Source organism: Coenobita brevimanus, chromosome 71 (assembly GCF_032717465.1).
Source record: "Coenobita brevimanus isolate Jiangsu-jjx chromosome 71, ASM3271746v2, whole genome shotgun sequence".
Classification (NCBI taxonomy): Eukaryota; Metazoa; Arthropoda; class Malacostraca; order Decapoda; family Coenobitidae; genus Coenobita; species Coenobita brevimanus.
The window spans coordinates 47,661,918-47,686,844 of record NC_137024.1 but is presented as its reverse complement, the minus strand read 5'-3'; the positions used below and the strand labels follow the sequence as shown (position 1 = coordinate 47,686,844).

General features: G+C 39.2%; 1 protein-coding gene across 1 annotated transcript in view; it reads right to left on the bottom strand.

The window, feature by feature from the left end:
- LOC145406772 (protein O-mannosyl-transferase TMTC1-like) overlaps positions 1-24,927 on the bottom strand; it is a 328,915-nt gene that overhangs the window by 7,279 nt on the left and 296,709 nt on the right. Inside the window, exons 14-16 of the mRNA XM_080277869.1 lie at positions 24,666-24,810; positions 1,991-2,251; positions 704-781 (exon numbers count right to left, since the gene is read on the bottom strand). Coding sequence (XP_080133995.1) covers positions 704-781; positions 1,991-2,251; positions 24,666-24,810 — 484 coding nt within the window. The remainder of the gene's footprint in view (positions 1-703; positions 782-1,990; positions 2,252-24,665; positions 24,811-24,927) is intronic.

Here is a 24,927-nt window from a genome sequence, read left to right as displayed (position 1 = left end):
ATTTTTATTAAAGTTAGAAAACTCTTAGAGGGATCATACCTTCGTCAATGTCATTGCTAGTAGAAAGGTTCTGGATCCGGATCCGCCCAAACATTTAGTCAATTCTTTCTTGGTCCGTGGCCCACCTTTCCGCAAAATTTCATTGAAATTCATCGAGAACTTTTGGAGATATTGTGCGAGGTACTCCGGATCCGGATCCGTATCCGCCCCTGAATTTAACAATTTCTTCCTTGGCCTATGGCCCACTCTTCCACAAAATTTCGTCAAAATCTGTTCACAGCTTTTTGAGTAATCCCGGATCCGGATTCATGGCTATACGATCCGGATCCTGAGCCTGATCCGCCCCCAAATCTAATAAATTCTTTCTTGGTCCATGGCCCAGCTTTTCACAAAATTTCATTGAAATTCATTGAGAACATATGGAGATATTGTGCGGGATACTCCAGATCAGGATTCGGATCCGACCCCAAATTTAATCATTTCTTCCTTGGCCTATGGCCCACCCTTCCACAAAAATTCATCAAAAGCTGTTCATAACGTTTTGAGCGATCCTGCTAACAAACAGACAGACAAACCAACCAACCAACCAACCAACGCGGGGTAAAACATAACGTCCTTGGCGGAGATAATTACAAGGGAATGTCACCAAGAAAATTTACCAAGGAAAAGTTTGCAAAAATTTTTGCTATTACTGACGACTTACCTTGGTGTGGTACAACGCCCCCAGGTTGACGTGGGCGTGGGTCAGTGTCGGCTCCAGCTCCACGGCAACTCGATAGCTCTGTCACGGGGGAGAGAGTTATACGTTAGCAGATTCCTTACGATGACTCTGGGTTAATATAATTTTGCCATCTCCTAATAATTTCACCCAGCTGAAGGGACGCTTTTCGAATTACAAAGGTTATAAATGGGTTTAATTAACCTCAGCGATACGAGAATTCTTCACCAAACTGAATACAATCAACCTGTGGAAGCAAGAAAAAGCTATAAAAGACATCCTGATGAATGAAGTTGTTTAATTTTGTAGGAGAGAAGTTCTATCAGCATTTGGATGATTTTGTTAATATTCTTATACCCTACTTATCCCTTTTACTAGTGGGAAACAGATTGATTATTATAAGGAGTAATTATTATCGCAAATGTCACTTCGCTCGATTACACTGCATAGCAAGACCGCAGAGGATTGCTGGATCACTACTGTATGTCGGAGCAAAATGTTTTAAAAATTTTGTTAATATGTCAAAATATATAACAATAGTGGAAGATGACAGACAGTTTTCTCACATGAACCTCCTAGTAGTAAACCCAGACAAATCCTGTGACGAGCCACAAATCTAACACTGGATCACACTAGCTTTTAAAGATGCAGAAAACCATGCAATAACTCTTGTACTTGGGTATGCTGGATCCTCCATTTTTGATGCACTGACATCTATGAGGATCCTTCACCAAGGGTCAGGAAGGGATTTATGCACATCCAAGTAACAGATGAATCTCTGAACTCTTTTCACACACACACACACACACACACACACACACACACACACACACACACACACACACACACACACACACACACACACACACACACACACACACACACACACACACACACACACACACAGAAGTAAATTATATGTTCTCTGAAATGAACAACGGATAATTGATTTCTGCATCACAGCTTCATTATTATAAGGAGCGCTTTGAAAGTCCTGAGGCGAATTATAGCTGGGAGAACAGAGAAACAGAATATATTAGATGGATTGATTTTAGAAAATGACAACGCACGGTTTTTATTTTTCTTTCTTTTATGTGGAGAAATGCGTGACCCGATTGAACAACAGAGAAGAGGAAAAAAAAGAAGTCAGTCTAAGATGTTTTTTCATTAACACGTAAGAAGAGTGAGTGAATATACTGAAGAGAATGACTGAGTGAAAAGAGCTGGCAGAATAGGATGATTAACACTTAAGTGACAAAGGGACTCCCTCACCTGTGCAGCTGCCTCCGTGTCGTGGATGTCGTTGAGCAGGTCGCCGTAATGTGCGTGGAAGCGGGCACAGAGGGTAGGCGGGGTGGAACAATTGTGGGCAGCGCGATGAGCGAGGGAGAGGGCGTGGTGGGTGCGGTTGGTGTGGGTGTAGAGCAGGGAGAGCTGGAACAGTGCCTCCTGGTGGGACGGGTCTCGGGCAAGCACTTCCAGCAATAGGTCCTCGCTTTCCACGTAGCTCCTTTGTTGCGCCTTCACCCGCGCCTGAACACACGAGTCACTGTTATATTAGGTTCATAAGGCAGTCATACTTGTCCCCATGATACAAAGGTCATAGCTACATTTAGGACATTTACAGTAGGTTCATTTGGCAGTCATAGATGTCCCCTCAACAAACCAGTCATTGGAACATTTAGGTACGTAAAGCATTCACAGATGCACAAATGACTACAAAAGGAGGCAAAAAAGCAACAAACCATGTGGTCTTTTAGAAGCTGCTTGTAGTAAAGAAGCTTACTACTATATCTAATTCTATGGTCAGAACTTCTCAATACAAGAATCATAGAATGATCAGGTATAGAAAGCAGCCACAAATGTCCCCTCAGCTTACAAATAATTGATTCATTTAGATGGACAAGGCAGTACAGACATTCTCTTAACACATGTCATAGCTACTAATTGGCACAGAGTGCAGTCACAGTTGGTTCTTTATCAAAAATCACTTTCAGCAATCGCACTAATATGGTCATGAATGAAAATATTCTCGACTATGTAATTTGTGTGTGTGTGTGTGTGTGTGTGTGTGTGTTTTATGTTTGTGTGTGTATGTTAGCGTCATTGTTTGTCACTTGTGGCTAACAAAAACACACAGTAAACAGTGGGCAAGTGATTAGAAATAACAAAACTTTGATAACTTTTAACGTTTTCCAATAATTATGCATATGAATGTTATAAACTATACATTTCTTCGTGGAATCAATCCTTAAAGTAATTTACAAATCACCTAGTTACTATAGGTCTAACTAATTCAATCCAATGATGTATTACCCATTTTACTTTTGCTACTGTCAGACTATAAAATTCAGGAGACTTTTCGAACATGAGGGAATTAGATATACTGTAGTCTTCATTAACCCCTTCACAACTTGGTTCTGTACCTCTCTCTGCATACAGTAAGATCATCTGGGACTCGCGAAAACATGAAATAGTAGTCACCAGATCCAAAGTGTTAAAATTTTTATTGAACAGGTCATCTCTCTTCACCTGATCTCAGTGTACCTCCGTTACATCTATTTCATTTCTCCGTGTAATTTCCTGCCACTTCCGAGAACTCCGTGATGATGATGCTTCTTTGGTCCTTCATCGTTTTCGCCGATATACTGATCTTCATTTTTTCAGATATGGTTCGCATCGGTATACTCTATATTGATTTTATTTTAAATTAAGGTACAGCAGATCCATAGTCGTTTTAATCAGTGTCGGTTAATGTTGCTCTGAATCATAAACACTATATAAAATGCTCTAATTCATCACTCTGCTTTACAGTATATATCGTGGCTGTTCAGGAAACACCCAAAATGTGATGGGGCTTGTCGTTGTGTCAGAGGGAAGGAAGGAAGGGGAGAGAAGAAATACGTGGTAAGGAAGTGAATGTCATGAGAAAAACAAAGTCCAGGTCCCAGATTTACTAATTTATATAACTCACATATTGGTCAAACTTAAGCAGATCCAAGTATGTTCTAGTAAACAGCCTACCGCCCTAACGTTCTAATTAAAAAAAAAAAAAAAAAAAATTAGGTCAATGTAATTTTCCCATGCCGTTATATTTTGAATATATATATATATATATATATATATATATATATATATATATATATATATATATTTATATATATATATATGTATGTATATATATATATATATATATATATATATATATATATATATATATATATATATATATGTATATGTATATATATATATATATATATATATATATATATATATATATATATATATATATATATATATATATATGTATAAAATCATCATCATCATCAGCCATTGCAGGTCGACTGCTGATCAAAAACCTCCCCCAATCTTTGCGACGAATTCCTTGGCTGAGCCAATCTCTGCCACGTTCTGCCCTCAAACTTCCCCATCTCATCACTCCACCTCCTGTCTAGCCTTCTGTTACGTTTTCATTCTCTTGGAGTCCAGTCAGTCAGCCTCTTTCTCCATCGGTTATCTCTTATTCTTACTACATGACCTACCCACCTCCATTTCTGTTCTTCTAGAACTTCTACAAGGTATTTAATATTAGTCTTGCACTCTCGCCCAAGTTGATCTTTTCCTGTCTGTTAAAGGTAATCCCAACACTGACCTTTCCATTGCTCTTTGAGAAAGGATTAGTTGATTTTCCATCGAATTTTTCAATTCCAGGTCTCACAACCGTATGTCATAGCTGGGATTATACATTCGTTACATACTTTTCCTTTCGTATGTATTGGCAAGCTACTTTTCATTATGACTGTGTTTACCGAAAGCTTTCCATCCAGTTATAAAGCGTTTTTTTTTTTTTTTTTTTTTTTTGCTATCGTTTTCTTTCGTTAGTTTTAGTATATTCCGCAAGTAATTGTACTCTTTGACTTCTTCAAAAAAAATTTCGGTTGTTCTGACGATGCTCTTTGGTGAATTTGGATTAAACATTAATTTTATTCCCGTTCATCTTTAGCCCTACTATAAAACTTTCTCTGTTTAGGCCAATTAACATTTCTTGCAATATCTTTGCTGTTACTGAGATTAGGACAATGTCATCTGCAAATCTTAAATGGTCTAAGTTTTCACAATTTATGTTTACCCCTTTGTTTTCCCAGTATAGCTTTCTGAAAATACTTTCCGGGCAAGCTGTAAAGTTTGTTGAACTTGTATCTCCCTGACTCGCGCCCTTTTCAGTTTTAATTTTTCCCAGTTTTCATGTACTTTTAACTGTAGCAGTTCCTTCTTTATATAAGTTTTTGAGCAGTTTTAGTTCTCATTTACTCCTTGTTCACACAATGAATTTATAATTGTGGTGTTCTTCACTGAGTCGAAAGACTTTTCGTAATCAACAAAACCTAAGCACAGGGGTTTATTATACTCTGTAGTGTTCGGAGCTGATTCCTTCTGTGTAGATGATAGTAGTCGAATACCCGTTTCGGAATTATGCCTGCTCACGAGGTTGGTTTTCTTTCAAAGTTGTTGTTATTCTGCTTGTTAAGGACTTCAGTGATGAGACTGTAAATAACTGGTAATAAGCTAAAGGGTCGATAGTTATTAAGATAATGAGTCGCCTTATTTTGTAAATTAAAGGACAGTTGCTTTACATCATGTTTTGGGAATTTTCTTCTTTTTTACACACTGGGTAAATAAGAGGGCGAGCCTGTTTTGTATTTTTACTCCTGTATCTGACAGTAAATTTGCAAATCTTCCATCTTCTCCTGTGGCCTTCCCTCTTTTCATACTTTTCAGAGAAATGTTTATGTCGTCTGGTGTTACCTCAGGTATTTCACTTTCATCAACCGAAAAGTTAACTATTGTTACCATTATCTTCGATGCATACATTTCTTTGTAAAATTCTTAAACTATCTTCAGCATCTTACTTCTGCATTTTAATGACTTCACCATTTTTGTCGGTCAGTGATATAATTTGTTGCCTTCCTAATGCCATTTTACTTCAGGCCTGTCTCAGATATTTTTCCTTTTTTGATGGTTTCTTTGATCTGATCCATGTTTCTCTTTCTTTTTTTCTTCTCTCTGTCTCTTGTTGATAAGCCCATTTATTTCCGCTCTTTTTATTACCGGTATACCTTTCCTTGTTTTTAGTTTCATCTCAATTCTTGTTTTCATGAACTTGTGGGTCTTTACTGAATACTTGTTGGCTTTGGTTGTATTAGCTTTCCCAACTGTCTTGGCTGATTCTCTTAGCACTTTTCTTTGTCTGTCATTCATCAATGTCACACTCAACATTACCTAGATCCTGAAATCTGATCGTTATTTCTAACTGAAAGGCTACTTTGATTTCGTTGTCTTTTATTGGGCATATCCTTTTATTTTTAATCATTTACTTTCCTTCACTTCTGAAAACGAATCTGGTTGTGCAACGCACTGTTCTGTGGTCACTTCCTATATTTACTTTGTTGATATCTGTAACATTTATGACTGTTATTCTTATCTGCTATGTGAAGTCGATTTAAATCTTGGTTTCTCCATTTGGACTTCTCCAGGTCCATTTTCTCCCTGTTCTTTTGTGAAAGAATGTGTTCATTATTCTCATGTTATACACTTCAGCAAAACTAACACCATTTCACCTCTGTCATTCCTTTGTCCAACTCCGAATTTTTTCATACATGCTTCTCCATTTTTTGATCTTCCAACTTTTGCATTGAAATCTTTCATGGGTATGGTATATCTGTTTCTTTTCCCTCTTCCATAATCTGGGAGATGTCATTATAGAATGTTTCTATTTCTTCATCTGAGCTTTGAGAAGTTGGTGCATATACCTGTCTTGCTTTCAGGGTGTATCTTTTGCTCAGGGTAATTACAGTCCATGCCACTCTGTCAGACACATTACTGAACTTAACGATGTTCTCTGCAAGATTTCAGTTAAACAGAAATTCTTCGCCACTTACTTTTCTATTTGCCTTCCTCTGTAGTAAAACAGGTGGTTGCTGTCTTGGAAGCGAATTAATTTGTCTTCTTTTCTGTGGATCTCACTCAAGCCTACAATGTCGTAAGTAATGTTTTCTAATTCAGTCATTAAGATATCAAGTTTGTAACCTTCTGCGAGGCTTCTTACATTGTATGTGGATTTCAGTTTGTTTAATGTCCCTGTCTCTGATTTGCCGAGACAGTGCCAACTCATTTTCAGTGGCACACTGCCCATAAACACAGGAGGGACTGTGGTTGGACCTTTAGTGGACGATGATCCAGCAGGTACCCCCATCAAATCATTAACAGTAGAATTCATGTTTGGCTAGGAGGATTGTGGCAAATATTCTCACCTCCCTGTCTCATAGTTTCTGGTGAGATGTAATTTTTCTGCCACCGTATTCGGTATAATCAGTGGAGTCCCATATACCTTTGGGGGATCTCATGGTCTCCACCGTCTAAGGCGATGCCTCGTGCTGTATATCTGCAAGGCCTTCCCCTATGTGCCTCATGGGGACGCACAAGGTAGCAGTGGGAGCCTGCCCCTATACATATATATATATATATATATATATATATATATATATATATATATATATATATATATATATATATAATATGGTGAACTAATGTTTGGTATGGAATTTATCAACCAAGCTACACAGTTCAGTACCATTTTAATTGCAGGTCTGCCCCATTACCACTGCATGCTGAATTATTTATGACTGCATTAAACTGAACCTATGTCCACAGAAAATACCTTCGAGTTTACTCGTTTAATGACATCCCCTCCCCAAGAAACAGAAAAAAGTAAGAAATAGCTACACTAATTTCAGCCAGCGTCCACAGAAAATGCTTTAAGTTACATATTTACTCAATTATTCACTCCCCCTTCTCAAGAAACGACGAACAGAATGAAACAGTGCACAAAGGGAGCCACAGCACAGGAAGCCTGGTAGGTCTGCAGGATAATGGCGGGCAGAGCTTTTGTCAGGAGTTGGGGAGAGCGGGGCGAGGTACAATGGACGCAGATTAACAAGCAACAGACCCACAAATAAACGACAAAGTTGTGAGAAAGATGCGGGAGGAGGAGGAGGAGGAGGAGAGGAGAAGTCAAAGGGAGGAGGAGGAAAAAGTGAGGAAAGGTCATCGAGAAAGTAACCCCAGCCTCCCTGCCGAGGATGAAAGAAAAATGCTGGTGTAAATGCCGTGAGCACTTTAATAATAAAGCTGAAAAAAAAAAAAATGAGGTTCAGTTCAGGACCAAGTGGATCCTACCTGCGAATGCTCTAGAACATCCCTGTCTCGGGCACATGGTACATACGCTATTTGTAGTTTCCGTCATATGGTGATCATGCTGTATTTTGTCAGTTTCTTTTTTCTTTCTTTCGAACGCTTGTTATATTGGGTGCAGTTTCTACATTTATTCACCAGTTTACTTCAAATCTGGTACATTTGTTCCGTGGGCAAAACCCACAGGACGCCTTCGTCATTTTTATCGCCCGCCTTACCAGGCGGAGCGATAATGTTTTTGCCTGCCTCTGTGTGTGTGTGTGTGTGTGTGTGTGTGTGTGTGTGTGTGTGTGTGTTACCATTTTATCTCATGAACGGCATGAGCTATCAACATGAAACCTTCAGGATATGACGATATAGTCAAAATCTTGGCCGACTTCGAAAATGGGCAATTGTGGTCAACGTCAAGGTCACAAAAATGGCTGCCAAAGGTCAACTAGTTTTTATTGCCCACCTTTGGCACCATTATATCTCATGGACGGCTTGAGCTATCAACATGAAACCTGCAGGGTACCAAGATATGGCCAAAATCTTGACCGAGCTCGAAAAAGGGCACACAGGGCCAAGGTCAGCAAAACGGCAGCCAAAGGTTAAGTAGTTTTTATCGCCCGCCTTTAGCACCATTAATCTCATTAACGGCTCGAGTTATTTACATGAAACCTTCAGGGTATCAAAATATCGCCAAAAATCTTGAACGAGTTCGAAAATGGGCACTCAGGGTCAACGTCAAGGTCACCAAAATAGCTGCCAATTGTCAACTAGTTTTTATCCCCCGCCTTTAGCACCATTATATCTCACAAACGGCTTGAGCTATCAACATGAAAGTTCAGGGTATCAAGATATGGCCAAAATCTTGGACTTAGTCAACAACATATTCTGGTGGGCGATTAGCATTCGGCTCCCGAATGATTTTCTTTCATTTGGATTCAGGCTTTATAAATGGTTTAAAGGGATTAGAGATCAACCTACGAAGGTATATATATTTCGTGAAATGTGAAATTTGCAACACGAATCCATGGAGTTTGCCAACTTTTGCGAGGAGGTCTGAGTACAACAGATGTTTCTGTTGAGATCATCCTGCACTCCAGTGGAAATGCTGGTAATCTTCAAGGTATAAATACTTTACTCTGTTACTCTTACACTGCGAAGGATGTTGTTATATAGACTATAAACATTTTACCACTTTCATGTTTAGGACAACTCTAGTATTTTATTCCCATAACTTTAGACAATTTAATTTCGGAGAGAAAATCAACAGAGCCTACAAATGTTAAAACCGTAACCATTAAATCTCTTCTGATCGTGACAACCTTATTATTGTATTTAAGGTGAAGTTACATTAATATTCTGATGACAGTGCGTCCAAAGAACCTGTACGTGTGAAAAAAATGATCGATAAGTGAAAAGCGAACTTGTAGCTCGTGTGTTGAAACTGCAAAAGACATAGTCTCTGTTTATAAGAATATATGTACCTGGTGTGTGTGTGTGTGTGTGTGTGTGTGTGTGTGTGTGTGTGTGTGTGTGTGTGAATAAAATCGTTTAGAGACAGCTAGAATAAACCTAAATCATTAAGTGTTGCTGGGTTATACGGGTACCGAATAATCTGCCTGGATGCTCTGAGGTGATTGAATTTCTCTAGCGCTATCCAAGAACAAAACTTTAAATGTCATCTCTGTACTCGGAGGCTTACAGTACATCTGTAATTTGTGTCCGAGTGAAATTTCGAGACGGGAGGTTTATTTTCTTTTCAGTACGTTGAAAAAGTGACGTTTCTTGAGTTTGCTGAGATTATAGTGATGTTTCTCATGCTATGAAATTTTCTTTAGGCGAATGATTAATCTGCTGGTATCAAAAAGAAAAAAAAAATCGGTGTAATGGAGGGTTCAACGAAACTCAAAGACGGGGAAGATCTACCTTCTTTTCTTTCATAGTTCGTTTAGAGGACGTGGCATTTGTCGTGTGTGCAGGGTCTACAGAGTGCCCTTACTTAAGCTGCCCACGGCTTTTATTATTTTTAACAGAATATGGCCGGGGGTGAACGAACTAACTCTCTCCGCAACGAGTGGTCTTTTCCTGTCCTGAAAAATTTTGTGTCTGGTGGTGGGAGTTTGGGGGAGAGGGTTCACAGTTGAGTGGTGCAGCCTTTGGCTGATCGGATTTCTCTTAGCAAATCGTCTGATTTAGTCTAAATATGATTTCCAGGTGTTCCGATAGTGAAGAATGTGTTACTCGAGATGCATCTTTTTTATTTTCTTTAACCTTTGAGGACTTCTTTCAGTAAATAGAAATCTTCTGGTGTTAGCGTGAATAAAACACGCAAGTGTACGAACAGCAGTGAAAAGGTTAATGAATATTGTTTCTAAGCTTTTCATTGCGATAGGTTTCTCCCCAGGTTAAATATAATCGTCTGGAAATAGCTAGAATAAACCAACAGATTAATGAAGTTGAATTCTCTCGTCAGCGTTTGACAGCCATACCATCACATGCCGTGAACTATTTTTTTTTTTTTTTTTTTTAAATCCAGGCAGCCAGACACGGCCGCTCAGATGGATTAATGTTTCTTCGGTACTGCAGCCTTGTCACGGGTCCCTTCACATCGTAAGAGGTGAGGGCAATCCTCCTTGCACGCTGTCTGGACATCCAAGTTTGCTATGAAATCATCACTTTACTAAAGAAAGATTGTTTGATAGAAGTTCCACTGTTACTTATGAAGTTGATTTGTCAGTTTTCTTAAGTTTATAGTACCAGTTAAAAGCAAGAAGTTTATATTACAGTATATAACTTATCCCTCTCTTACATAAAAGACTGCCTTTAACGGTAAGATGCTGGCTCTTGTCTTTATTTATTTGGCAGGAATCTCAACAACCTGGTAGTTTTTTTTTTTTTTTTTTTTTTTTCGCTGCAATGATGTCCTCTGTATTTTGTTTTTTGCTACCTCCAGACTGTTTTCTTCAACTAAGGAAATATATATTGTACAGGAGCGTTTAGCCAAGACTGTATCCAACATCGCAGGTTCGGAAAGTCTCTCCTAAACTGCAGAAAACTGTCAGACGGTAATAACAATAAATTTTAAAGACATTATAATAGAAAAAAAAATAGTTTTAAGTAATTTTGCGTTTACCTCTAGAATCATATGACGCTTCAGTTTTTGTATTCTTGCTCTTTCCAGAAAATTATATTCTGCGCACGAAACTCATTTCCTTTGGGATGGGGGTAAGCATAGACTAAATATTACTCTACAGTACTACAGACCCTTCCTCTAAATAAAAGCATCAATAAACAAAGATGAAATATAAAATACGTCATAGTAGTAGAGGGGTAAAATTTCCTCTCGCCAGTGGTCTGACATCCATCCCATTACTTACCATTTGACCGTGAACTGTATTTTTATTTTAAGCCGCGATATACGGCCCATCAGACGGCTTAAATTCTCATTGATTGGTGCCCAACTCCCCACCTAATCCCCGGGCCGGCTCTGGTCCAATCAGGAGGGGGCTGGGGAGGGATAATTTGATAGGAAGACTCATCATTACGGTAATTAGGAGGAATGTATAGGCTATCATCATCGTCGTTTTGTAGAATTAGTGGATTGTATTTTGTATCAAGGCCAAATGGTTATGACTGAGTGTTTGGTGTTCTGCGGAAATCCTCTTAATTATCGTTTTGTTCTGGTGCTAATGAGGCTTTACCCAGGTAGTATAATGATATGATGTGTATTTTATTCTTTTGTTCCCCAGACGAATGTATAAATTAGCTTGGCCATTATTATAGTCTTTAGTCATCGGTCATACAGGGTGGCCCATCTCATTTCTCGTGTGTTGCGGGAACGGCTCAGTCTCCTGGCGTGAAAACCGTAGATGTTTTAGCTACTTTGTGAAAATATTGATCAACCGTATAGTTACCAGACTAAAAAATAAACAAAAAGACACTATAAACACTGAAATGGTTATTGCAAGCATATAATGATGGAAAAAAAACACTAGCAATTCCGACTGAACCGACCCCGTACTGCAAAGGAAATGAGGCGCTTTTTACACGGACGATCCTGCTTTGTGATTCTGTGTAGAGTGTTTTATGAAAAATCTCTTAATGTGCGATCTGATATGACATTAATAAGACTTAACCCTCTCATTTTTGGGACACCAGATGATTAAATTAACCTGAGGGTGAATCATAGAAGCCTGAGGGTGTTAAAAATAATATCTTACATTTTGCGTCAAGATCATACCGTTGTGACTGAATGTTGGTGTTACATGGAAACTCTTTTGACGCTTGAATCCGGTAGCATAATTTTCGGTTTCTTGCTGTTCCAGACGATTGCGTTCAACTAAGAGGAGACTTTTAGAAGTGCAAGAGTCAGATACATCCTTTACTCAACTCCTCCACTAAAAGAGATCTCCGTTAAGCTGTATAAAATCGTCTGGCAGTATAAAGGATAATGTTAGGAAGTACGTAATCAAGCTGAACGGGTTAATGCTCATTTTGCCGTAGTATTACTGAGACTCAGCCCCTTCAGTACTATGGCGTAGTCTGTATTTTGTTGCCTCCAGGTCATTGTATTTAGTTTTGGATATAAATTTTGAACTGGCTGGGCTAGATATGGGCCCGTATGCTCGCTGGTTAAGGAGGCTCCCTAGCACATCTTCCCATGTGATTTATTTTTGGATATGGTTTGTTAATCTTCTTTTGTACATTTATTGCTGCAGATATTAGAAGAATTTATATAACACGGAAAGGTGTAATAAGGTGTAATGAGCAAAATAAATCAGTCAGTAAAAGATGATAGGGGGCCTCTTTATCCGAAGAAAATACGGGCCTCATGCTTCATTAACTCTCTCATTACGACGGCGATGGCTGAATATAATTGTCTGGTAGTAGCAGGGATAAACTATGACTTTTTTACTCGTACTTGGCATAAAATTCCAATCTCTCCATCTTGAATAGTGAGTTGTAAGAGGAGATTAAGTCTACAGTATAATGCTAGTCACGAAGAAGCGCTGTGGAAAGGATGGGAAGCCATAGTATTGTCTTATTTTGCCATTCAGTTACGTGAAATAAGCTAAAAAGGGACGAAAATCTTGGCCATGGTAGGGTAAAAAGACTGCAATAAAGATGATACCAGTGTGAAAGGGTTAATGACGAGAACTAACGCTATTATGGGCGAAAATGAAAAGCGATGATGAGAGTGAAGAGGCTGGCGTTCCCCGTGCCCCCCATCAGAGTGTAATAGTGGCAACATTCCATTGTGGATGCGAGAGCGAGGGACTCGGAAATTGGTGTTTTTGTGTTCTGTCTGTCTGTCTGTCTGTCTGTCTGTCTCTCTCTCTCTCTCTCTCTCTCTCACACACACACACACACACACACACACACACACACACACACACACACACACACACACACACACACACACACACACACACACACACACACACACACACACACACACACACACACACACACACACACACACACACACAAGCGTGCGCCAACAACTGGAATCTCTTGTCTCACTGCTTTAATGGTACCTTTGTGAACAAGTTAGTCGAGTTCAAACATGCCTTTATATAGACATGTTCGATGATAAGCAGATATCACTTTCCCTACAATTACATCTTTACGAGCGAGGGCGAAGCCCTGGCGGTTCTCTCGTTAAGTAAAGTAGTGGCATTTTCTCACATATGAGACACCCGATCCTGCCCGACCGTAACGCTTTTGTAAAGCTTATATCTCAGCAACCACAGGGCCGATCACTGCGTGGTTTGCACCATATGATAGTCCCATTCTTTAAGATTTGTTTTTGACAGGTTTCATCACACTCCTGTGGTGCACGTGGCACGTGACACGCGCCAAGTGCAGTATGTCGTAAATATTGAAAAAAGGGCCACATGCCAGACAGTTTGTTGTAAAGGCATGAAACTTGGTAGGTAGATAGCCATCAATACAGTCTAGGCATCCTCGGGAGGTAAGGCGACATTTCAATGCTTTCGGATTTAAACGGCCTCGCTCGTACCTCGCTGGCAAAGGCGTTTTACTGGTTTTATTTGAGTCTTGATCAGGGGATTTTTGTTCAGTTTAGATGATGCCTTTTGCAGTGAAATAGTTGAGTGAGGTCATTACTTTTATCTTCCTGGGAACGTAGAGGCAAAAACAGATTGGGTGCACCCTGTGTGCGATTATATTCTTAGTAAGAACTCTTGCAGCGGCAAGAATAAGTAGATAAAGATGAAGAAAAATTAGAAGAGGAAACTGAGTGCATGAGGCCGGAAGGAGTAACTAATAACAAGAAATCATTAGAAAAATATTACTTTAACCCCATACTACACACTTAGCACAAAGGAAATGGAGCCGCGGTAAAATAAATCGCATTACTAGTGGAATCTAATTAATTCCTTCACTACGACCATGTTTTAATATTTTAATCCTGCTACCTACCTATTACTGTATTATTATTATTATTATTATTATTATTATTATTAGGCCTATTCAATTTTCGGGAAACGTTTGCCCGAATCTAAATATAATCTTAAGCACATGTTAAAAATAAATAATCTGTCCTCTAAGTTCCTGGCTTTAAAAGAAATAACGAAAAAAGTGTTATCGTTTCGTTATACTGCAGTCAAATACTTAACACAGGGAAACAGAGCCATGGAAAAATAAATCGCATTACTGATAGAGTCTAATTAAAATCAGGTGCATGAAGGTGGAGCTTGACGTTATGACCTTTCATCTACCCTCTCCCCTGCCCAATTAGTTAAACGGTGTAGGGTCGGATGGTGCTGTGCTCTGCTGTGCTGTGGATGGGGCCAGCGGCCAGAGTTTCTCCAATATTATTTGCTGTTTCTCGTCTTTGGTCATGTCTCAGGTCGTTAATATTTGCCCTCTGAAGATCAACAGTGGCGAGTCTGCCTACATTACAGTATATCTTCCTCTCCTATTGTACTTGTATACTTCTCATCTACTCAACATTCACCGCTTGGGCTGCATTAAATGTTCCCGCAATTGTATTCTTTATTTCCCGTTTTCAGTCACGTCATGACTCTCTCATATTCGCCCTTTCAAGTGCAATACAACCTAAAAAAGAATATTCTCTCCGTATTATTTCTTAATTATCTTCTCACGTCCATTCCTTAGGCAGTACTAAAATGTTCGGTAATAGTATTCGTAATTACTCATCTTTAGGCGTGTTATGGGTTCTTAATATTTTCCTATGTACCTATTATACACCTGTGCAACATTGGCCAGTTCAGGGGTCAAATATCATCAAATGCGAAAACGGTGATAACATAAAATCATGACTATGCTCGCGCGAAATGCTAAGACTCCGAAGATTATCAAGTCAGGATCATGATTCTTGGGTGGAATGTTGCGGTGGAGTAACTCCCTACAAAATGACATTTAATGCCGAAACTTATTTCCAGTCGCTGGCAGGGCCACCTAGAAGTTGTACATCTGGTGGGCCATTCCACGATTTCAGGTTCCCTAGCTCCACAGTGGGTGGATGGAATCGTTGGAAACTTTGCATGTTTATAGACGTTAATGAGTACTACAGGTCTGCCTCGTACATGCATGATTTATATCCGCCAGATTAGGGGTCAAAGGTCATCGAGTGCAGAAAATATGGAAAGCGCTAAAACTACTACGTTGCTCGCGCGAAATGCTAAGGTTCCGAAGATTATTAAGCCAGAGCCATGATTCTTGGGTGGAATACTGAAATGGAGTACCTCCATATAGAAACGACTTTTAGTGTTGAAACTCACTTCCCGTCGCTGGCAGCGCCACCTATAATTTGTACCTCGGCTGGACCAAAGCTTAGTCCGCTTAGAACTGGCCATTGTCGCCTGCCGACTTGTTTTATTTATCATAACCCCTACTCATCCGCCCACATCCATCCCTTGGGCAGCAGGCATCGTTCAGCAATATTACTTGGTTTTTCCCGTCAATAGTCACATCGAAAAGGTCTAATATAGTTCTTCTAACTGTCCATACAGCTCTCTGCGGATATGCCTTCCATCTTCTACCTACTTCATCTGTCCAAATCCATCCCTCCAGCAGCCGGTAGATTTCATTAATATCATTCGCCCTTTCCCATCTTTTACCACATCTAAGGTCTCTGTACTATCCACTTTCTCATTACTTTACAAAGTCTGCTACCTATACTTTCCCTGTCATAATTATCTTACTAGTCTACTCGCATCCATCCATCGAGCAACATGCAATATTCAGGAATACTCTTCGGTCTTTCACGTTTTCCGTCATATTCTAAGTCTTTAATATTCACCCTCTGAAGCCCATAAATCCTACGAGTTTTGCATATTCCTTCCATTATTCATCCACCCATAAGGCAATAGGCAGCGTTTTGGCAATGTTATTTGCTCTTGCTCGTCATCAAACACGTCCTAGTTCTCTAATATTCACCCTATCAAGTTTCAACAAAGCTTTCTGCCTATATTCCCTCGCAAGAACCCACTTCTTATATTGATTTCATCCTTTACTGTTCCACATGCAACTGTCTTGTAAAATTCAGTAACATTCCTTGGTCTCACTTATAGTAACGCCCCAGCATTTTACATCCACCTTCTCAGGCCTCACCAAAGCTAACAGTATATCCATCCTCAGGCAATAGGCATTCGTTTAGCAATATTAAATTTTGACCTTTCTCGTCTTTGGTAATGTCAGAGTTCTCTCCATCTACCGTTTCTAACCCTGCCAAACCCTTCATCATAATGTTGACTCATCTGCTTACATCTATTCCTCCGGCAGCAGGCAGGGTTCAGTGGTATCACTGGCCTTTAGCGCCTTTATTTATATCCCAAATCCTTACTGTATATCTACCATTTCAAGGCTCACCTAAGTCCAGCAAGTATGCTCATTCCGTCATGCCTCTGATTCTTCTCCTTAAATCCATCCATCAAACAATAGGCAAACATTCAGTCATGTTATTCGGTCTTTCCCATTCGTAGTCATGTCCCTCTGATATGCTATCTATTCTCTGATGCCACACCAAAGACCGTCAAGTAGAGTGCGGTAGCGTATATTCCTTCTATCGTATTTCCCACTCTTTCGCGGACGTCCACATATTCATCCTTCAGGCAACAAGCAGCATTCAGTAATACAGTATCTTCTGTTGTTCCCGTCTTTAATCATGTCCCAGGTCTCTGTATTGTCCACCCTCTATTATCCACTCTTTGAAGCCACACCAAAGGCCACTACGTATAATCCTCTCCACCTTATGCCTCTCACTCATCTTCCCACATCCATCCCTCGGCTCTCCCAACCACTCATCCAATCACAGTCGTCCATAGAACCACACAGACCTCGACCCACGCGATCCTATTCACTCTCATCCACTCTGACCTTCCCCACTGCTATCATATTAGACGTCTTTGACAATGGGACAAGACGGCTATTTTTATCACAAGAAATGCCTCGCTTTTGTGGCTATCAAGGAAGTGGTTTTTATGGTAATTAGCCTTAGTTACTTCTGGAGAAAATCCTGTCCTATCACTCTCAACTCTAACCTACTGGCTGTTATCCTCTTTCATCCAATCTCACCAGACCTGCGAATGCAATCTCTCCATCTTGTTCTCTGTCCCGTAACTCCATCACTAGGCTACCACTCTGCCACCCTGATTGTCCCTCTGTTGCCTGTGACTGACACCGCATGACGTTTCCACTGTGCAAAGGATTTAGATAAAAGTGACCAGGAGATACATCTATAGAGGATTTATCAGCTTCCTGTGGTCCTAATACAGTAAAATATAAAAACAGCTACAAATATTGACGGAAGAACTTTATGACTCACGGAAATTGAAATGCTTGTGTCTAATCTGTCATATGTATTGTAGATTATAATACACAGTGAACAAAAAGAAGTCATTAACCCATCCTACTACCGTACCTCTTTTCTACGCTAAGTAAAATCGCCTAGCAATAGTAAGGATAGAATTTTAACGATTTCAGTGGAGTGGTTTAATCCCTTCACTACCAAACATCTATTCTGTGCTGAACAAAATCGTCTGGTAACAACAATAATTGTATTGAAAGGGAAAAAGCCTCCATTATTGTCAGGATTTCGAAGACCTGCATGCATAGTAAATGAATGTGTGGCTCATTTTAAGTACCCATTATGCAGTTCCACTTAAGTATTTTACCTTTTTCCTGTTTCAGTTCCTTACCATCACCTTTGTAATAAGTGAGAATAGGGTTGGCATGATGGTGTTAAAGTTCGTGATGTTGATGTTGATATTGTTATGTTCTGATGTTTATGCTGTTGTAATTGATGATGGTGTTGGTGGTGATGGCTCTGATGTTTCTTTAGATGTTATTGATGTTGATATCCAAGACGACGACGATGCTTATGTTAATGACGAAAGATCATGCTACTGACGATGATGGTAATGTTGACGATGCTTACAGTAAAAAAATTTAATTCCTATCACATGTCTCCATCTATTAGTCGTTAACGTATCTACTCACATCTATCCCGGAACAGCTGGTATCTAGGTTAGGTCATCGATCAATGTCTCGCCTCACACGTTAGAGGAATAACTGCTGAAGGTTACTGCTGTCTGTCTATCCATCTATCAGCCTGTTCTGAATTACGTCAGTTACTGAAATGAACTCTCTCTCTCTCTCAAGCCATTTATCCAGTCATTAGTTCATCATTCTGTCAGTAAAGAGAGTATCTACCGTATTGCTTTTGAGTCTGTGTCTGTAGAAGTATCACTACTACCTGTCTACTTATTATGTCTACCTATGATTCTTTATCTGTATATTTCCTTAGCTAATCATATCTCCCTCCTATATCTTTCTGTCTCTGTTTATCTATCGCTCTGTCTACCTGTCTGATTGTCTGCTCATCTATCTACATCTATCTTAGTTTATGTATCAGTATCTGTCGTCTGCCAATCTATCCATCTGTTAGTAGGTCTGTCAGTCTATCTTTCTGTCCATTTATCTTTTTGCCTATCTGTCAGTCGTATCTAGCTGTATTTGCCTTATCTATATGTCTATCTATCTATCTATCTGTCTATCTAAACATCCATTCCCCTGAAGGTCACTACAACACCTACGCTGGCTAGTATGAAGTCACAGATCAACTTCAAAGGACTCCAAGTTTCTGATCCCCTCTCTGTGAACTTGTGAGGCGCTTTGGCAGTGTAGGTGGCGTCTTTTATTGTTTACTTCTGCTGCCACTGCGAGATATTATTTAGCCTCAGCTGTGAAGGATTTAAAGGGGGGATATATTTAACTTTATAATCTAATTCCTATATCTAATCCCTGCAGGTCTGAAGGCCTCTTATATGCTGAATAGTCATGTGGTGGTAGTAAGAGTGAAAGAGAAAGAACGTCCCCGTACTGAAGTCGTTACCCGCTTCTGTAAATTTATTTATGCTACTATTAGGTAATTTTCTGGAGGGGTTAGATATATTCCTCATTAACCCCTTCGATTTGGGAGGTTTGCCTTTAGCTGATTAAAATCGTCTGGAGATAGCAAGAAAATGTTAAAAAATATAGTCACCGTACTGAAAGGATTATCATTACAGTAGAATCTCGATTGTACGGCAATCTTTGAACCGGAAAATGCGATAAACCGAAGGTTTTGCTAAGCAATTCTTAATTCAGTTTAACGAAGAAATCAGAGATCCAACCGAAGTTTCAAACTTGGCGGGCTCTTTTCGCGCCATGCGCGATAGTTTACGATCATGGTGGGCAATAACAGCCATTTAATATCGATACGATACCGATTGCTTTTTTGACTAGTATCGGCAGTATCGATTACCGATACCGATACCTCGACCTTTGTTTAATGTTTTATGTATATATATATATATATATATATATATATATATATATATATATATATATATATATATATATATATATATATATATATATATATATATATATATATATATATATATATATATATATATATATATATATATATATATATATATATATATATATATATATATATCCTAAGGATGCCAGTCCTGTCAAGGTCAGTGTTGTGACTTATACAGGACGGTCAACACGCCCGGTGACCAGGGTTCCCACTTTACCAATACCATATTTCCCCAGACAGCTGTTTAGATTTCCCCAGAGTATGTCAAAATTCCCCAAATTACTATCACCAGATGTTTCATTGCATAATGCTAGAAAAGGTTTATGAAAATGTCACTTTTCATCAGTGTTGCTGGTGGTTTGCATAATCACATGCAAACTCGAAAAAGCCTTTATACACAGACACAAAGGGTTGCTTCACAGTGTCTAGGCCTAGTACTCAATGATTATGGCTGTCGAGTAGCGTTCAGTTTCAGCAGCCTACTGAAAATTTCTAATACTCGTTCACCCGTTTGCTAAAAATTTATTAGGCTAATTCTCTTTTCCATGCCCACTAAATAAATCCTAAGCTGGCTTAGTGAATAAAATGATTCTTCCACACGGTTCTTTGCTTGATGAAATAGTAAAAAACATATGGGCCCAAACTCCTTACTCCACTGTCTGAAAGTTACCAGAGGTTAAACTTCTAAGCCTAATCGATATCAGTCTTCACCGTGTATATTATATAAAGACATGTCATTACTCGTATTCTTTTCGCTGTTTGCATATTCATCATTCATGACTGCAACATAACTGAGACAAGCACTACATTATTACTTAGACCTTAAAATATCATGAAAAAAATGAAAAGACGCTAAGCTCGCTTACCACGTGACCCACACACAAGTTATACAACAATGACAAGGCCGAGCTACTCAGCTGAGGGCTGTCAGTGCAACTGAGCCGATGGGCAAATCACCATTGACAATAGATCCATCGTGATTCATTGGCTGAGATTTCAAAGCAGGGAGTGGGGTTCTGTACTTCTGTCAGCCAGTGAGTACCTTCTACGTGGGCTCAGGACGGCTGACTGGTTAGGCGAGACATTTGAAAAGTTAATGTTTGAGTGTAGTATTTTATACTGCCGCCGGTGCGGTTTAAGTGCATATGAACATATTCCCTAAATAATCCCAGGTGTTAAAAAAAAAAAAAAAAATCTCTAGAATTCCCTAATTTTTTTGAAATCCCCAGATTATTCCCTAAGTTCCTCAAAAGTTCCAAATCTGGGGATAATTCCCTAAAAGTGGAGCGCTGCCGGTGACATGGGACGACAGGAGACAAAGACACCGGGCTGCCAGACGCAAAAATAATATCCCTGCTTTTCACCGCACTACTCTGCATATTGAAATTCTTAAAAATTGCCAAATCGGAACATTTTCTTTAGTAATCGAAATATCGATACTTAGGCATCAGCATCGATACTTAAGCTTCAACAGCTGGTATCGAAAGTATCGATATTTTGGTATCTATATGCCCAACCCTAGTTTACGATGCTTCCGCCAGCGCGAGCATCGGACCACCCGGTGCCCGCCCGCCATGTTTACGTTGTGTTTGGATGTGTCCTGCTCGATCTTGTATGTTTGTCACTGAGAAATATCGCGATGGCTCCTCCCAAAGTGAACCAAAGAGGTGGAAGCAAGTTACGAAAGTTACAAAAGTGCTGTGCACTGTGTTTATGGTGAAGGTTGGGTGGCTTTTGGTGGGCTAGTGGTGGTGGATTACGTCACTGGGTTGTCAAATGGAATCTCCTCTGAACAACAGGAACGTGTGATTGGTGAGTGCAGTACCGTTCTCTAGTATATTTTGTGATATATGTATATTATATGATAATACATGTACAACTTCTATAATGATGGGGGTGTATTTTCGTTAGTACTGGTACGTACAGTACAGTATATTATTATATTCTTTTAGGCTATATGTAAAAATCGATCAATCGAAGTTTTGGAAGGCCCATGAATTTCGCATAATGGAGACTAAGACATGTCCAGACCCGAACATTCGTTGAAACTGAGTCAAGAGCGATATTCGCGACACATTTCGGAGAGTTTTGGTATAAAAGTGTTACTGGAAATCAAGGAATAATGGAAAAGTATGTTCTCGTCTTTCTTCCCTCTCCCTTCCACTAGGCCTTGTTATTTATTTAACTTTCCATTTTATTATTATTATTTCACATTTCGATTGTACTAACCGTTTCAGCCAAAGGACGTAGTTTGTATTTTATTCTTGCTACCTCCGGACCACTTTATTCAGCACAGGAATCTGTTAGTGAAGAATATACGAAGCGTATATCTTGAGCTGAATAAAATCGTCTGGCGGCGGCAAGATAAGAATAAATAAAGGTAAGTAATCAATAACGTTATCTTGCTGAAGTGATTAACAATTAGTAGATGGATGTAAGGCTCGATTCACTGCGTGTTTTGATGACTTCCTGAGTTTATGCTTCCACGCCCCGCTTTTAGATAATGGACGCAGAAATTTTAATAAAGATAAATAAAGTTTGGCTGCAGCTGCTGCTGCTGATAATGGTGATTATGATACCGGTATTATTATTATTTTGCAAAGTAAGGAAGTTTGTAATACTGAGCTTTGAATTGGTGTTCTGATGCGAACATTTTCATACACAAGCTTTTCCTTCTTGATCCTTTCCTCACAATTTATCATTATTGATGATGATGCCATTCCCACAGGTTAATGTAGCTGTATTTCTTTATTATTCAGCGTATTGAAATAGTGGAGGCATATATATATATATATATATATATATATATATATATATATATATATATATATATATATATATTTGTGTGTGTGTGTGTGTGTGTGTGTGTGTGTGTGTGTGTGAGAGAGAGAGAGAGAGAGAGAGAGAGAGAGAGAGAGAGAGAGAGAGAATCAGTACGCATGAACATGCAGATATTTTGCTCAGTATGTCAGGGTACTGTTATGTACATACATACATACAAATAACGTATTTTTGTGGATTCATATGAATGTGTATATAGATATGAGTACTGTACTTAAATATGGATATATATATATATATATATATATATATATATATATATATATATATATATATATATATATATATATATATATAGTATATATTTTTGCGTGTCTGCGTGTAGTTTATCTTTTGCACGACCCTGCTTTGCCCACTCTTCTCACGAGCCAGACCCTTGATGAAATGCGGTGCAAAAATTGAGTATGTGGGTATGTGTGTGTGTGTGTGTGTGTGAGAGAGAGAGAGAGAGAGAGAGAGAGAGAGAGAGAGAGAGAGAGAGAGAGAGAGAGATACGAGTGTGTGTGTGTGTGTGTGTGAGAGAGAGAGAGAGATACGAGTGTGTGTGTGTGTGTGTGCTGCTTTGTATATATATATATATATATATATATATATATATATATATATATATCACCCTATATATATATATATGCCATACAGCCTAAGCCCCTTGGTAGAAAATTTTGCATTTTGGCCAATTTTTTGATCATTTTGAGGCCATATGAAATGGGAATATGACATGAATATAGCATATTCTGAAGTCGTTTTTAAGTACTCTGATGCCACTGAGTTATGATTCAGGCCTTCCAATAACCTTATACTGTACTACTAAAATTCAAGCACTCCCTATTCATACCAACCAGATTACAACTTGAATAGAAACTAATACCGTATTATATATATATATATATATATATATATATATATATATATATATATATATATATATATATATATATATATAGTGTGTGTGTGTGTGTGTGTCCTGTATATGTATTTATTCTTTTCACACACACACACACACACACACACACTTGTTACAGGATACACATATTTCCTTCTATCCACAAGGAAATAGGATGCACGAAACTGCCCCGAGCGCATTCGTTTATTCACATTCGGGAGGAAGGTTTACATATGAGTACACATGTGTATATATGTGTATCCCTGCCTTGCCCACTTCACTCAGAAACCAGACCAATGATGAAAGACGGTGTATGTGTGTGTGTGTGTGTGTGTGTGTACGCATTATTTCTATGTTTTTTGTCGAACTTGCGAAATATATATATATATATATATATATATATATATATATATTATTTCTGTGTTTTTTGTCGAACTTGCGAAATATATATATATATATATACAGTATATATATATATGGAGCCACTGTGGGTCAGTGGTAAAGTGTGCATTTTCGTACACTGAAGAACGAAGGTTCGCGCCCCGCCAGGGTAATAAACTTTGGGAGCGTTCTTCTGGCCACGTACTGCTTGGCGGACATAAGGGGTGCTGTGGTTGAACCAGTGTCGCATACAATAAAGTATGCTTGCACCCAGTCGGCATGCAAGGGCCGATTACACTTGGTTCACAGACTACATACACATCCAAAGCCACTCCAACATTACAATTACACTTACAGGCACTTCTCACCCTACATACAATCTCTGCCAGACAGCCTAAGCCACTTGGTAGAGATACATTGGCTGTATCGTCCCAACTTCGGTAGGGATAGGCCGGTCCTGCAGTGGACAGTCAGACGGCTGATGGGATGAGATATATACTGATGTATGATATTTCATGTATACTCAGCATTCACTCCCTATTCATACCAACCAGATCCTTGAATAGAAATAATACCGTATGTGTTGCGTAGTATGTCTGCTACATGTGGTATTTATCTGTTTGTAGGTATAAGTGTATGTTATCACTAAATTTGTGTGTTTCAGTGTTTACTGTATATGTATTTATTCTTTTCACACACACACACACACACACACACACATGCAGGTATTTCCTTCTACTCACCAGCCATACCCTTGAGGAGAGTCTGTCTGGGTGGTGTGTGAGGACCGTAGTGAAGGCCGCCACTGCCTCCTCCAGCCGCCCTGTGTTCAGGTACAGCTTCCCCAGGCTTTCACCCACCTCGGCCTCCCACGACACAGCCAGCGCTCTGAAGGTACAGAGGAAATGTACTAGGGTTAGCTTAGGTTAGGTTTGACAATAGTTTGGCTTGGTTCTGTTAGACTAGGTTAGTAGGGGTTTGAGGAGCAGCTTCCCAAGGATCGCA